The sequence below is a fragment of the Strix aluco genome, chromosome 29 (genome assembly GCF_031877795.1).
Source record: "Strix aluco isolate bStrAlu1 chromosome 29, bStrAlu1.hap1, whole genome shotgun sequence".
Lineage (NCBI taxonomy): Eukaryota > Metazoa > Chordata > Aves > Strigiformes > Strigidae > Strix > Strix aluco.
In genome coordinates this window covers 4,784,531-4,796,686 of record NC_133959.1, presented here as the reverse complement: position 1 = coordinate 4,796,686, position 12,156 = coordinate 4,784,531, and the positions used below count along the sequence as shown (strand labels likewise).

At 64.1% G+C, this 12,156-nt stretch overlaps 1 protein-coding gene across 3 annotated transcripts in view; it reads left to right on the top strand.

Moving 5' to 3' along the window:
• CSNK1G2 (casein kinase 1 gamma 2) overlaps positions 1-9,410 on the top strand; it is a 45,887-nt gene extending 36,477 nt beyond the window's left edge. For 2 of the 3 annotated variants that reach the window (XM_074809013.1, XM_074809014.1), the window contains exons 3-13: positions 1,186-1,226; positions 1,791-1,860; positions 2,281-2,429; positions 2,904-3,138; positions 3,366-3,451; positions 3,866-3,950; positions 4,040-4,188; positions 4,666-4,749; positions 6,466-6,570; positions 8,221-8,327; positions 8,852-9,410. In XM_074809013.1, coding sequence (XP_074665114.1) covers positions 1,186-1,226; positions 1,791-1,860; positions 2,281-2,429; positions 2,904-3,138; positions 3,366-3,451; positions 3,866-3,950; positions 4,040-4,188; positions 4,666-4,749; positions 6,466-6,570; positions 8,221-8,327; positions 8,852-8,906 — 1,166 coding nt within the window. In that variant the 3' untranslated portion in view covers positions 8,907-9,410. The remainder of the gene's footprint in view (positions 1-1,185; positions 1,227-1,790; positions 1,861-2,280; positions 2,430-2,903; positions 3,139-3,365; positions 3,452-3,865; positions 3,951-4,039; positions 4,189-4,665; positions 4,750-6,465; positions 6,571-8,220; positions 8,328-8,851) is intronic. The other variant, XM_074809015.1, reaches the window with a different exon arrangement.
• The last annotated feature ends 2,746 nt before the right edge of the window (positions 9,411-12,156 follow it).

The window sequence follows — 12,156 nt, the reverse complement described above, 5'->3', positions numbered from 1 at the left end:
TTTATTGCTGCTTCAGGTGGAGAGCAGCAGTCGGAGCAGATGAAATCTTATGCCAGGAGGAGCTTGTTCCCTGAGCAAATTGCTTGGAGAAAATCCGAGGAGACAGATGCAGCTCCATCAGATACGCACATGCCAGGCAGTGGGATCGCGTGTCTGCTGGCTCTGCGTGCTGTGGAAGGGAACCTGCTGCGCTTAACTCACATCTCCGTGGTGTCCTGGAGGGCTCTGGCAGCCGGGGCACTCATATTTCTGCAAACCTCTTTAATCTTTGCCTTTATGGACCTGAGGCAGAGGTTGTACTGAGCTTCCCAGGTGTAACACCTTCCTCATGCCCTCCTGGCTCTCTGGAGCGAGCAGGGTGATGTGCAGACACCGTTAGTTCAACCTCTCTGTAGTTATGGCTGTGAAAAGTCCCCTGAAGGTGCAGAGCTCTCTAAGAAGTCATTGACAGGGTTTTGGGGTGGCATGGCTGCCCTCTCAGCTCGCCTGGGTGCTTGGAGGCAGTCGTCTGGCCCTTTCCACAGCACATCAGTGCCTTCAGCTCCTCCTTGTACAGCCTGGGCCGTGCCGTGGGTCTGCTCCCGGCTTCCCCTGCACCCTCGGGTGGGTGGGAGCATCCCGAAGGACGAGGCAGAGCATGCGTGTCATGCCCTGGAGTGACCCCAGCCCTGGGGAAGGGGTTTCCACCTACCTGCAGTGTCTTCGAACCAGCTGCAATGCCTGAGGCTGCCCCAGTGTTCTTGGGGGCTCCCTGCCACCCTCTGTGTGGTCCCACCACCCACAAAACAGCATCCCCTGACTCTGGATGGCCCTCCCAGAGCAGGGTGGCCCCTCTCCATGCAGGGCTGTGGCTGGGAGAAGCAGCAAGTCCCAGCCTTGTTCCTTCCTTGGCCAGTCACATCCCTGCAGGCCTGGACTGGGGCTCTGTCCCCTCCCAGCAGCCTGCCAGTCCCAGAGGAATCCTCTTGCCCCATCTGGGGGTAATTAACAGGCGTGTTGCAACTCCCCACAGTGGGTTCCTGCTCCCGCTCATGCCTCGAGGCCTGTTTATGTGTTGCGGGAGCTGCTGAACCTGTTCAGGACGTTCTGCAGCCCAGGAGCCCTCGGGGACTGCGGCGGGTGTGAAGTGGGGTTAATGCAAAGGCTCACTTGCTTCCAATTGCCTTTTCGTGTCTCTCCTTGCAGGAAAGAACCTCTACACAAACGAATACGTAGCTATCAAATTGGTGAGTCCCTCTGTGGTCGTGGCGGGTGATGTTCAGGCCATCTGGGAAGGAGATTGATTGTTCCCCCTCCCCAGGTTGTTCAAGCAGGTCGAGCCGGGCGGGTTGTGGTAGGGGCTGGGTGGGTGGGTGTGCAGGGGAGCTGTGCTCGCTGCTAGGAATTGAGGGCAGGCAAAGCGTCGCACGTCATTGCGGGTGGGGTGATGTGGGGCCCGGGGAGAGAGGAGCTGGGTCTTTGCTTCTCCAGGATCTCCCTGTGGCCTGTGCTGTGCTCAGCCAGTGGCAGCAGCAGAGAGACCTGCAGGAGAGGGAGGTGCCCACTGATACCTGCTCCCATTAATGTCTACCCCAGCACCCATCTCTCTGGAGGGGGTGGATCTGCCTCCCATATGGGCTGGTTTTCTCTCATCGTCCCCTGAGGCTTCATCTCCCATTTTATACCAGTTTTCTCAGCCCCAAATGCTCTCAGTCCAGCTGTTGCCAGAATGTGAAGAACGTGTCTGACACCCAGACCTCTGTAACACCCTGCTTCCTACAACAGTCTTAACTGTTCTTTTCTCCTCCAAGGAACCCATAAAATCCCGGGCCCCCCAGCTGCACCTGGAGTATCGGTTCTACAAACAGCTCGGCAATGCAGGTATGGGGCCGGGCTGAGCTGCCACGGGGAGCTGGCTGCCTGGGCCACACTGCTAGGGAGGGGAGGCTGCCTGTAAATGTGACTCTGCATCTTCATTCCCAGCCTGAGCAACTCCTGCCCATCTGCTCGGCTGGGAGGGGCCGATTTTACACAGAGCCACGTTTAATCTTTGATCCCTTCTTACTCGGTTCTTTCCCCCCACCTCCCCCGCAGCAGAGTCAGGGATGCAGATGGAGCTGCCTTCTTCGCCCTCCTGCCAAGAGCAGAGCCAGGCTGTCTGCGGCGTGGAGGGAGGGCAGTGCAGAGACATCCCCCCCATCTGCCCCCTGTCCCAACTCCAGCTGTGGCGTGGCCATGAGCGTGGCCGTGTGCTGCTCAGCCCGTTGCAGCCCCTCACAGCCCCTGCTTTGTCTCTTGCAGAAGGAATTCCTCAGGTTTACTACTTTGGCCCCTGTGGGAAGTACAATGCCATGGTGTTGGAGCTGCTAGGACCCAGCCTAGAAGATCTCTTTGATCTGTGTGATCGGACCTTCACGCTCAAGACCGTCCTGATGATCGCGATCCAGCTGGTGAGCGCAGCACCCCCGCCTCGCCTGCCCCTCTGTGTGGCTCAGCCCCGGGGGAGCGGGGTGATGCGTGGGCACAGTGCTCAGGCTGCGTGGGGACCCTGCAGGGAGGGTGAGGGCAAGGAGGGGTGAGCCACAGGCTGCAGGAGACACTGCTGGCACATCCCAGACTGCCTCCCTCCATACCTTGCCCTCTCCCTGAGGTAGGAGGGCTCTCCCCCTCCCTACACAGCCCCTCTCTGAGCACAAACATGTGTCTGTCACTGTGTGTCCGAGCTGCAGCTGGACTGAGGTTGTCTCCCAGGGCTGGAGGACCCGTTGTGCCCGTCCTTTCGATGCAGGGTGACATACGGGCTGAGGGGAGCAGGGGGGCTGCCTGGGGATGAGGCAGTCAGAGCAGAGTCACGCCCCGGGGAGGGGAGTGCAGGACGTGTGGTGTGTCTCTGCCGTGGTGCTGACATCTCCTTCTGCCCCCAGATCACCCGGATGGAGTACGTCCACACCAAAAGCCTGATCTACAGAGACGTCAAGCCAGAGAACTTCTTGGTGGGGCGGCCGGGCAGCAAGCGGCAGCACACCATCCACATCATTGATTTTGGCCTGGCCAAAGAGTATATTGACCCCGAGACCAAAAAACACATCCCCTACCGAGAGCACAAGAGCCTGACAGGGACAGCACGCTACATGAGCATCAACACCCACCTCGGGAAAGGTGTGTGCACACCACACGGCCAGCCCTGCCTCTTGGCCAAAAGGGAGAGGGAAGGGGACTGCAGGGTGCGAGCTCCCCCCTGCCAGAGGTGGGGCTGGGGACAAGCTGCCTCCTGCTCTTCAGCCTGGGGTGTTGGCAGGGGACTTGGGGAGCTCTGGGGTCTGGCAGGGGACAGGGACAGTGGCTGTAGTGGGAACATGACCATGTCTCATCTCTTCTCCATCCAGAACAAAGCCGCAGGGACGACCTGGAAGCATTAGGGCACATGTTTATGTACTTCCTCCGCGGGAGCCTCCCTTGGCAAGGCCTCAAGGTAACTGCCAGCTCCCGCTGTCCCTGGGCACGGCTGCCCCAGGGGTCTGGCTCTGCCCTGACATGGGCGGTGTCGGGGAGGGGGGGAAGCTTTGGCCCCTGGCGTGGTGGAAGGTGCCCTCTGCCAGCTGCAGGGGCTGTTGCTCTGAGCTCTGTGCCAGGCCCTTGCTGTGCTGAGCAGCTGTAGGTGTCCCCGCTCAGTGTCCCCCCGCTTTGCTGGCTGTCCTGGAGCCACACTCCCTGGTGTTCGTCCTCCAGCCCTGCCCTGGGTGAGGGGATTCCCTGGGAATGAGCTCTGGCTGTTACCTCGAAAAGGGGGACCAAGAAACCATCATGGTCTGGTGTCACCCAGTGCCATCCCGGCTCGTGGGGACGTGCCTCGCCCTCACGCTGACCCGCTCCTTGTCTCTGCCAGGCTGACACGCTAAAGGAGAGGTATCAGAAGATCGGCGACACCAAAAGAGCCACTCCAGTGGAGGTGCTCTGTGAGAACTTCCCAGGTGAGGGCACTCTGCATGGCCTGTCCCTGTCCCCAGAGCCCGCTGGCATCTCGTCCCCCTGCCCCAACTGAGCCCACTCTGTCCCACAGAGGAGATGGCCACGTACTTGCGCTACGTGCGGCGGCTGGATTTCTTCGAGAAGCCCGACTACGACTACCTGCGGAAGCTCTTCACAGACTTGTTCGAGAGGAACGGTTACGTGTTCGACTACGAATACGACTGGGCAGGGAAACCGCTGGTGAGTGCTGAGGGAGGGGGGGTGGGCAGAGGGTGCTGGGCCCCTGCGTGCCTGGGGGTGGTGGGGAGGCAGCGGGGTCTGTGGCAGCAGCCGGGGGGGATGCAGGTCGGCAGTCGTCCCTGCCACACACATCCCTGCCCAAGAGACCAGCTCCACCAGTCCTCCCCAGACCCAGCAGCCAGCTCCAAACTGGCGCTGTCGTGCCGACGAGTTAAAGCTGTGACACAGAAATTGGAGGCTCCTGGAGCCAAGGGGAGCCCAGCAGTCGAGTTGGCACCTTGTGTTCTGCCATGGGCACCCTCCAGGGCTCACTGCAGCCAAATACCAAGCGTGAAGCTGCTGGGGTGGGGGTAGGAGCTGGGATCGGGCCCCGATTCTGGGGTGTTTTGCACATTTGGCTGGAGGTTGGATGAGGGGGCCCGGGGTGGCAGGAGGGTTGCTGTGCCGCGGCTGATGTTGTCCTTGTCATGTCCCCAGCCCACCCCCATCGGCACGATGCACAGCGAGGTGCAGGTGCAGCCCCCGAACAGAGACAAAGCACAGCCACACACCAAACACCAGGTGAGCAGCGGCGCTGCCCCGGCCAGGGCACGGGACCACGGTCGTGCGTGGCTTGGGCTTCTGATCCACGGACCCATGTAGCCCAGCGGGGCCTATGGATGGAGCCAGGGACTGGGGCGTCTTTTTGTCCCCAGTGCTGTCTGTGGGAGGGCTTCCTCCCTGCAGGTCTGTGGCTAGCAGGGGGACCAGGGCAGTGTCCCTGGGGCCGGGCGGCCCGGCAGAAGCAGGAGGAAGCAGCCTTGGGAGGCTGTAACACGGCGGGGAAGTGCCAGGCCTGGGCTTCAGTGGGCAAGCTGCAGGGCTAAGTGCTGGCCGGGGGGTGTGGGCACGGCCCGGGCTTAGCCACCCTGTGCTAAGGACCATGTCCCCGGTGCCGCGTCCCCATGGGAGTAACTCGCTGCTCTGTTCATGGTGCCACTTTCAGCAGGACGGGGACAAGGGACAAGGGAGGGGGCTGCCTGGATTCGTGGGGCGGCTTGGCAGCGTTTTGCCCTGTGCTGGAGAGAGGGGCTGGCTTTGCCAGGGCACGTGGAACCGAGCTGGGAGCAGCCCGGGGCAGGCAGACGGGCAGAGCTGTGCAGGCAGCTCACTGCCGTGGGAAAGGGCTGCGCTGCCCAGCCCTTCTTCAGTGCTGTGGCCTGTCCTGCCCTGGTGCAGGAAACACAGCTTTGGGACTGCTGCCGTCAAGAGCAAAGCTCATGCCTTTCCCCAGCAGTCCTGTACAGGCCCTCGTCCTCTTGCCTTGAACCTCCACAGAGAGCAAAGCACCTGCAAAGGGGCTGGAGCCGAGGGTGCAGCACCCTGTCCTCCCTCACCCACGTGTCGGTCCCGCAGTGCCCCTCGCTGCTCCTGGCCCAGCCCCAGGAGCCTGGGCCAGCCCTGGCTCTCACTGGCCAGCGGCTGGGCAGCGCTTCCTGAGGGGGAGGACAACATCGTCAAAGCACCTCTGGCTCATTCCTGGGAACTTGCTCCCAGTAAGGCCTGCTCTCTGCCTCCAGCATCTGAGAAATGCCGTGTTCCACATCCCTTCTCGAGAGCAGCGCGAAAAGCAAAGCACAAAACTCTCACTGCGTGGGAGCAGTTTCCAACCTGGGGATGCAGGATCCCCCGGCAGCTGCGGGGCTGGGCCATGCTCACCGTGGTGAGGGTTTGGTGGCGGGGTACTGCCGCGCTGCGGGACAGCTGAGGAGCCCGTGCCCTCGAGGAGCGGCACAGCGTCCTCGCCGTCGCCCCTCGAAGCTCTGCGTCGGCCTCGGAACATCGCGCTCGCAGGAGAGCGGCCGGCAGCGGCGCTGGGCCCGGCTGCATCTCCCCGCGCAGCGAGCGGCACTGCTGGCCCAGCCCGCCCTGCTGGCCCTGCGCGGGGCTGGCCGTGCTCTGCGGGCGGCGTGTCCCCAGCTGCCCGGAGGGGACGTGCCCAGAGCCCAGCTCCATTGCTGGGGGGTGTGTGTGTACGTGGCGGGAAGGATTCAGACCCGCGGTGCCACCGCAGGGACCGTGCTGGGGAGCCACCGGGACGGTGCTGCGCGAGTGCCCTCCGCAATCACAAACTCGAGCTGCTCCAGTCATGTTTTTGCTTTTGCATGTCTTATTTTCTCGACTCCCTTTTTGCCACTCTTCTCCCTGCCCCTTCCCTCCACCTCTCCCTTCTCTTCCCCATTCTTCCTCTTTTCTTTTGTTTCTTTTCATTCTGTTCCTCCTGCCTGTCGCGAGCAGCCGCCCGAGGGGACGGAGTTGTGGGATCCTCAGGCCGGTGGGCAGCCTGCCGAGGAGCCTGTGGGAGCTCACCTGGCAGCCGGCAGGCTCGGGGGGTCCGTCCAGGTACATGCAACCACGCGCCGAGGGCAGGGGCGGGCGCGGGAGGGAGCAGAACCACCCTGTGCCGTGCAACCTGCCTGCGCAGCCGGGCACAGGCCGACGTGTGTCTGCCGGCCGCGCCAGGGGATCAGCCCCGCTCCCCCACCCTGTTCCCGTGGTGCGTGGCACTCACGGCTCGCAGACGAGGCTGGCGCTGCTTCCCGGGGGCTGCCGGGCTCCCTCGGTGCTGCCGGTGGGACTCGGAGGGCGGTTAGAGATGGATGAAACGCTGGCTCTGCGTGGCACGAGCAGCCGGGTGGGCAATCGGGCTCTGTCCCACCCGGTGCCGCTCGTCCCAGCAGTGCCGGACAACGCGGCCTGATCCCGCGTGGGGACTTCCCTGTGCCTCCTGGCCTGGGGCGACGGCTTCGAGCCCTGCTTCTCCTCCCCTCACCTGGGCAGTCCTTGGCCTCGTCTCCGCTCCTCGGTCCCACACTCGCGCCATCGGCCCCATGCTCACCGCCCTCGCAGCCGCCCGGCCCCCCCTGGGCTGGTGGGGTGTCCGTGGTGGGTCCCCCCAGCTGGGCCTGCGCTGCTTCCTCCGTCTCCGCTTCCGTCCCCGCCGCTGTTGCTCGTTCCTGCTGCTCCGCGGTGAATCTCTGCTGGTGCTCGGTGCCAGGCTGGGGCCTGGCTGCCGTCGTGGGGCCGGGGCAGACTGTGGGGCCAGCTTGTGCTCTGCCCCGCTCCTCCCACGCCACGTCCCCTCCCTGCCACCGCCGCTGCTCCCGCTCTCGCTCCGCAAACGCCCGCCCCTGTCCTCCGCCTGCTGCCGGCACTGTGGGGGGGTGTTGGTGATGCGTAGGGGGTCTCTGGGCTTGTTTCGGGGGGCTGTAGCTTGCCGTAGCCCTGCTGGCTGGGCGCTGTGGCTGTCGGAGGGCAGCTCCTCCACGAGTCTGGGTAAGGCCGAGCCTCCTCGCCGGGGATGAGCAGCTTGGCGATCCTTTGGCCTGTGCAGCCCCAGGGAGCTCCTGGCTTTGCCTGGGGGCAGCGGGTGCAGGAGGGGGGTTTCGGGCAAGTCCCAGTCGCCTGTGCCAACCCCGTCCTTGCTTCGGTGACTCAGATCTCCTTCCTCCTGGCCCTGGCACCGCGCACGGCCCTGCTGCCCCGGCGAGCGGGTGGGAGCCCAGGGCCACCTTGAGGCCAGAAGGAGCCCACAGGGTGGGTGCTGGGCTGAGCGCCCCCCAGGGCCTGGCCGTGCTGGGGCTTGGAGCTGGGGAGCAAGAGCCCAGTTGCTCGGCCATGGCAGGGTCGCCTTGGAGCAAGAGCTTCTCACGGGGCCGTGTCTCCCGGGCACGTTGGAGCTGGCTGCTGGCAAGCCCCTCTCCCGGCGGGGTGCGCAGGGGTTCCCAGGAGCTGGGATCCTCCCCGAGACGCCGAGGGGATCAAACCCCTCTGTGCGATGGGGCTGAGCGCCGCTGCCTGGGTGAGGGCACCATCCTGCTGCCCTGCGTGGGGACCTCGGTGCTCCCGGCTCTTGCAGGGCCGGGGGAGGGCTGTGCTGCCTCCTGGGGCTGCACCTCTCCGGGACACGGCTGCCATGGGGTGGGGGGGACGAGGCTGAGGACCGGCCTGTGCCCCAGGGGCTGCCCCGCGCTGACGCTCACCTCTCCCCAGGTGATGAGCTCCACCAACGGTGAGCTGAACACGGACGACCCGACGGCAGGACATTCGAACGCCCCCATCACAGCCCCCACCGAGGTGGAGGTGACAGACGATACAAAGTAAGGACACAGCCCCGCTGCCTCCCTCTCACCAGGGCCGCGATGGCCGCAGGTTTTGGCAGCTGCCCTGCTGTCCGGTGCCCTCTGGCGAGGAACAGCCTGGCTCTAGGGCGAGTAGGGCTCTTCCCTGGCACCCCACGCCATTGCCGGCCCCTTCCCGCCTTGCCCGCGTCCTCCCCGAAGCCAGCGCCATGGGATGTGCTCAGATCCGGGGCCGTTCCTCCTCCAGGAGCCCCTGCGTGGCCCCAGCTCTGGCCACTGCCGTTTGCCGTGGCTGACATCGCGTGCCATGGCCACTGTCACCCTTGCTGTGGCAGGTGCCGCTTGCCGTGGCCATCGCGGTGCTCCCGACCCGGCCCCTGCCACGTACCACGGCGCTTCCCGGAGCAGCTCTGCCCGCGTGGGGCTCACCAAGACACCGAGGGGGGGTTCCTGTCCCCGCCACCGGCTCTGCCCTGACCCCGGGGCCGCTGAGCCCGTCCGTGTCCCGGCCCGGGCGCTGACACTGTCCCCTCTGTCCCCAGGTGCTGCTGTTTCTTCAAGAGAAGGAAGAGGAAAACCACCAAGCGTCGCAAGTGAGCTGCCGGGGCCGGGTGGAGCGGTGGGTGCGATGGCTCCTCTCCCTCTGGCTGTGGCTGGATCTTGCCCTGCGGAGCCGGCGGCCGCGGCCCCTTGGTTTGGACGGGGCCGGGGGGGGCCGAGCGGGACGGCCTCCCCCAGCGCCCCACGCGCAGGCGGGGAGCGGGGCCTCCCCAAACTGCTTGTCCTTTCCTCCGCCACTCGCCCAGCGCGTGGCCGTTTACGCGAACCAAGCCCGACTTCGCTGAAGTTCCTGCGTCCGTCAAAAAGGAGAAAAAAAAAAAAAAAAAAAAAGAAACCGAAACAAATCCACGGCGTCACTTGCTTTTGAGTCTATAACTAGTATGAAAATGGGGATCAACTCTACAGACTCTGAACCGTCGCTGTCAGAAGAAGCAGAAGACAATTTCGAGAGCAGTGGGCTAAGGAGGAATTTTTTTTTTTTTTTTTTTTTTTCTGTTGCTTCTTTGTCTCTTAAGTTAATTTAAAGTGAGTCTCGGTGCAGAGTGCTGAGTCGTCAGTCTTTGACCGTCATCTTCAGTGTTACTGAATTCTGCTCTTCCTTTAGGCCCCCCCACCCCGTGTCCCCCGCTGGGTTCCCTTCCCCTTTGTTAACGCCTTTGGTGACGAGCGCTGCGGTCTCCGGTAGGGTGAGAAGTGCTGGGGTGCGTGGTTGGGGCGGGGGAGGGTGGGCAGGGAAGAGGAAATGCGTTTACAGTTCATTTTACGATGCACTTTTGCTAGCAATACAGCAATGTTTGGGCCTGCCAGAACAAGTCGGTGACTTCTGGGGGCCGGGGGGACAGGGACAGCAATGGGCTGCCCCGGCCACTGCCAGCGCCCCTGGGCTGCGGGAAGGGCGGTGGCGGCGGCAAAGCGAAGGGCTGGAGGTGGCTCCGCCAGAGCTGCAGGAGTTGGCAGGGGCAGCGCCGCGGCCGCGGGGCAGCGTTTTATCGGCCTTTTTGGTTTCACAGGTTGTTTTGCCGCGTCTCTGAGCCCCCCACCCCCAACAAGGACCCTCCCTGGGGCAGCAGTGGGCGCAGGGTGGGCCGGGACGGGTGGCACCGCGGGCAGGCCCGGAGCCACGCGGGATGAGCCACGCGGGGAAGGACAGCGAAGGGTGTCAGGGTGTCAGGGTGGAGCGGTGCCGCAGGCGCAGCGTCCCCCCGCCCGCGCTGGGGCCGGGCCTGATCCTGGGGTGGGGGAACTGGAGTTCTTGCAACTTAAACACACGGGTAGGAACAGAGAGACACACAGACAGACAGACACACCCCCACTCCCCCCGTTCCTCACCCCCCCAGGGCACTGCAGCTTTCCCACCCGACTGAACCCCTGCACTGTCGTGTGTGTTGATGATGACACATTGGGGCGGGAGGGGGGCACACTTACCTTTACCAAAACTCTGTTGTTCTGCCCCAAGAGAGGGGCTGAGGCTGTGCTGAGGCTTTGGGGTGGGGGGGGGGGGTGGGGTGGGGGGGAAATGGGACCATCTGTGGCTGCTTCAAAACATTTGTTCCAAACTGACCGTCTTGGGGTGGGGGGGAGGCTGGAGGCCCCGAATCCCGGGAGGGGCTGTGCCAGCCTGAGGGAGGGCTGGGGGGGGGGGGGGGGGGGGGGGAGGTGTCACCCTGCCCTGCCTGGGCACCCACAGGCTGTGGCTGCACGTTGGGGGCTGTGGGGAGGACACTGCGCCGTGGGCCCTCGTCCTAAATTCGGGCTTGAGCCCGGCTTTGGCTTCTCCTGGCCTGCAGCGGGGCGGGAGGGGCCGGGGCAGCCCCAGCTGCTGCCACATACCCTGGCCGTGGCGGGGGGGGGGTGATGTGCAACGTTTGACCTTGTTTCCCCAACGAGGCAAACAAACAAATTTTTTTAAAAAAAAAAATCGCCTTAAATTTTCACTGGAAGCGAACCCTTCTCAGAGCATCGGCTCAGACCAACCCCAGCGGAGGCCGAAGAGGAGCCGTGGCGGGGAAGGGCCGCGGCTGGTTGCCCGGCTCCGGGGCTCCGTCTGCGCATCCTCGGCAGCCGCGAGCGGGGCTGCGGGGGCAGCTGAGGACGGCGCCCGGCCCCCGGGACTCGCTGTCCTTCCAGCGAGGAGGCCAAATACTGCGATTGTACGTGAGGGCGTTTGTTCCATCGCGAGTTTAGTTACTGCTTTAAAACAAAGTGTACAGAAATGGCATTTAAATTTCTCTGATGCTTCCTGGAAGCCATAGAATTTAGGGGCTTTTTTTTTTTTTTATATAAAAACAAAAAATAAAATAAAAAAAAAATCTTTAAAACCCTACGCATTCTTCCACGTTTGATTGCACGGCCCTGAGGGTGGGGACACTGAGCAGCACCCCCTTTTCAGCTGAGGCTGGACCAGCAGCGGGTTCCCCATTCCCCATCGCCTGGTGGGAGCTGCCTGGGCCCCTCCGTGGGCAGAGGGTCGGCTCCCGGCCGCACGCTGCGCAGGGGCCTTTCCTGCGGCTAAAAATAACATCCCCTCGTTTCTTTTTCATGGGAAGCAGCGGGAGGAAGGGCTGGGGGAGGTCGGGGGGCGGCAACGAGGCTCCTGGCTCCAGGCAGCCCCGGGCAGATGTTCCTGGAAGAAGCCGAGGAGCGGGGGAGGCTGGGGGGCAGCTCCCGGCTGGAGCCCCACGCTCTGACACAGGCTCCGACCAGTGGCTCCAGCCTGAAGGACCACAGCCCTGATGCGGATGGGGGAGATGGGGGAGCCTTCGGCCTCGTGGCTGAGGAGGAGGAAGGGCAGGACGGGCATCGTGCTCGAGCCAGGCGAGACCCAGCCACGGCCGCAGGACCTCGCGCCTCCTCGAGCACAGCGCTGACGCGTACGAGAGGGCTCAGGGCACCCTGTGCCCCAATAACGGGCTCCAGCGCCGGCTGGCCAAGGGCTGGAAGCTCCCGCAGCCCAGCCCAGGGCAGCCCCCGGGCCAGGGCAGCACCAGCGGCTCTGACAGGGCCCCGCTGCTCCCACCAGGCAGCTGGTGAGCGCAGAGCCCCGGGTGCCACCCAGGCATTGAGCAACGGGCACGGGAGCTGCCGAAAGGGGCTTTGTTGGGGAGCAGCTGCTGATCGCGGGATCCCTCCTCCCGACTCCACCACCCACGGCCTCTGCGTGCCAGGAGCTGCCTGCCAGGCCTGCCCGCGCAGGCAGGGCAGGGGAACGGCCCTTTGCCCCTCGCTCACAGCAAGGACTCTGCTTCCCAAGACCCGGACTGATGGCTGCACAGGCCAAGGCAGCTTT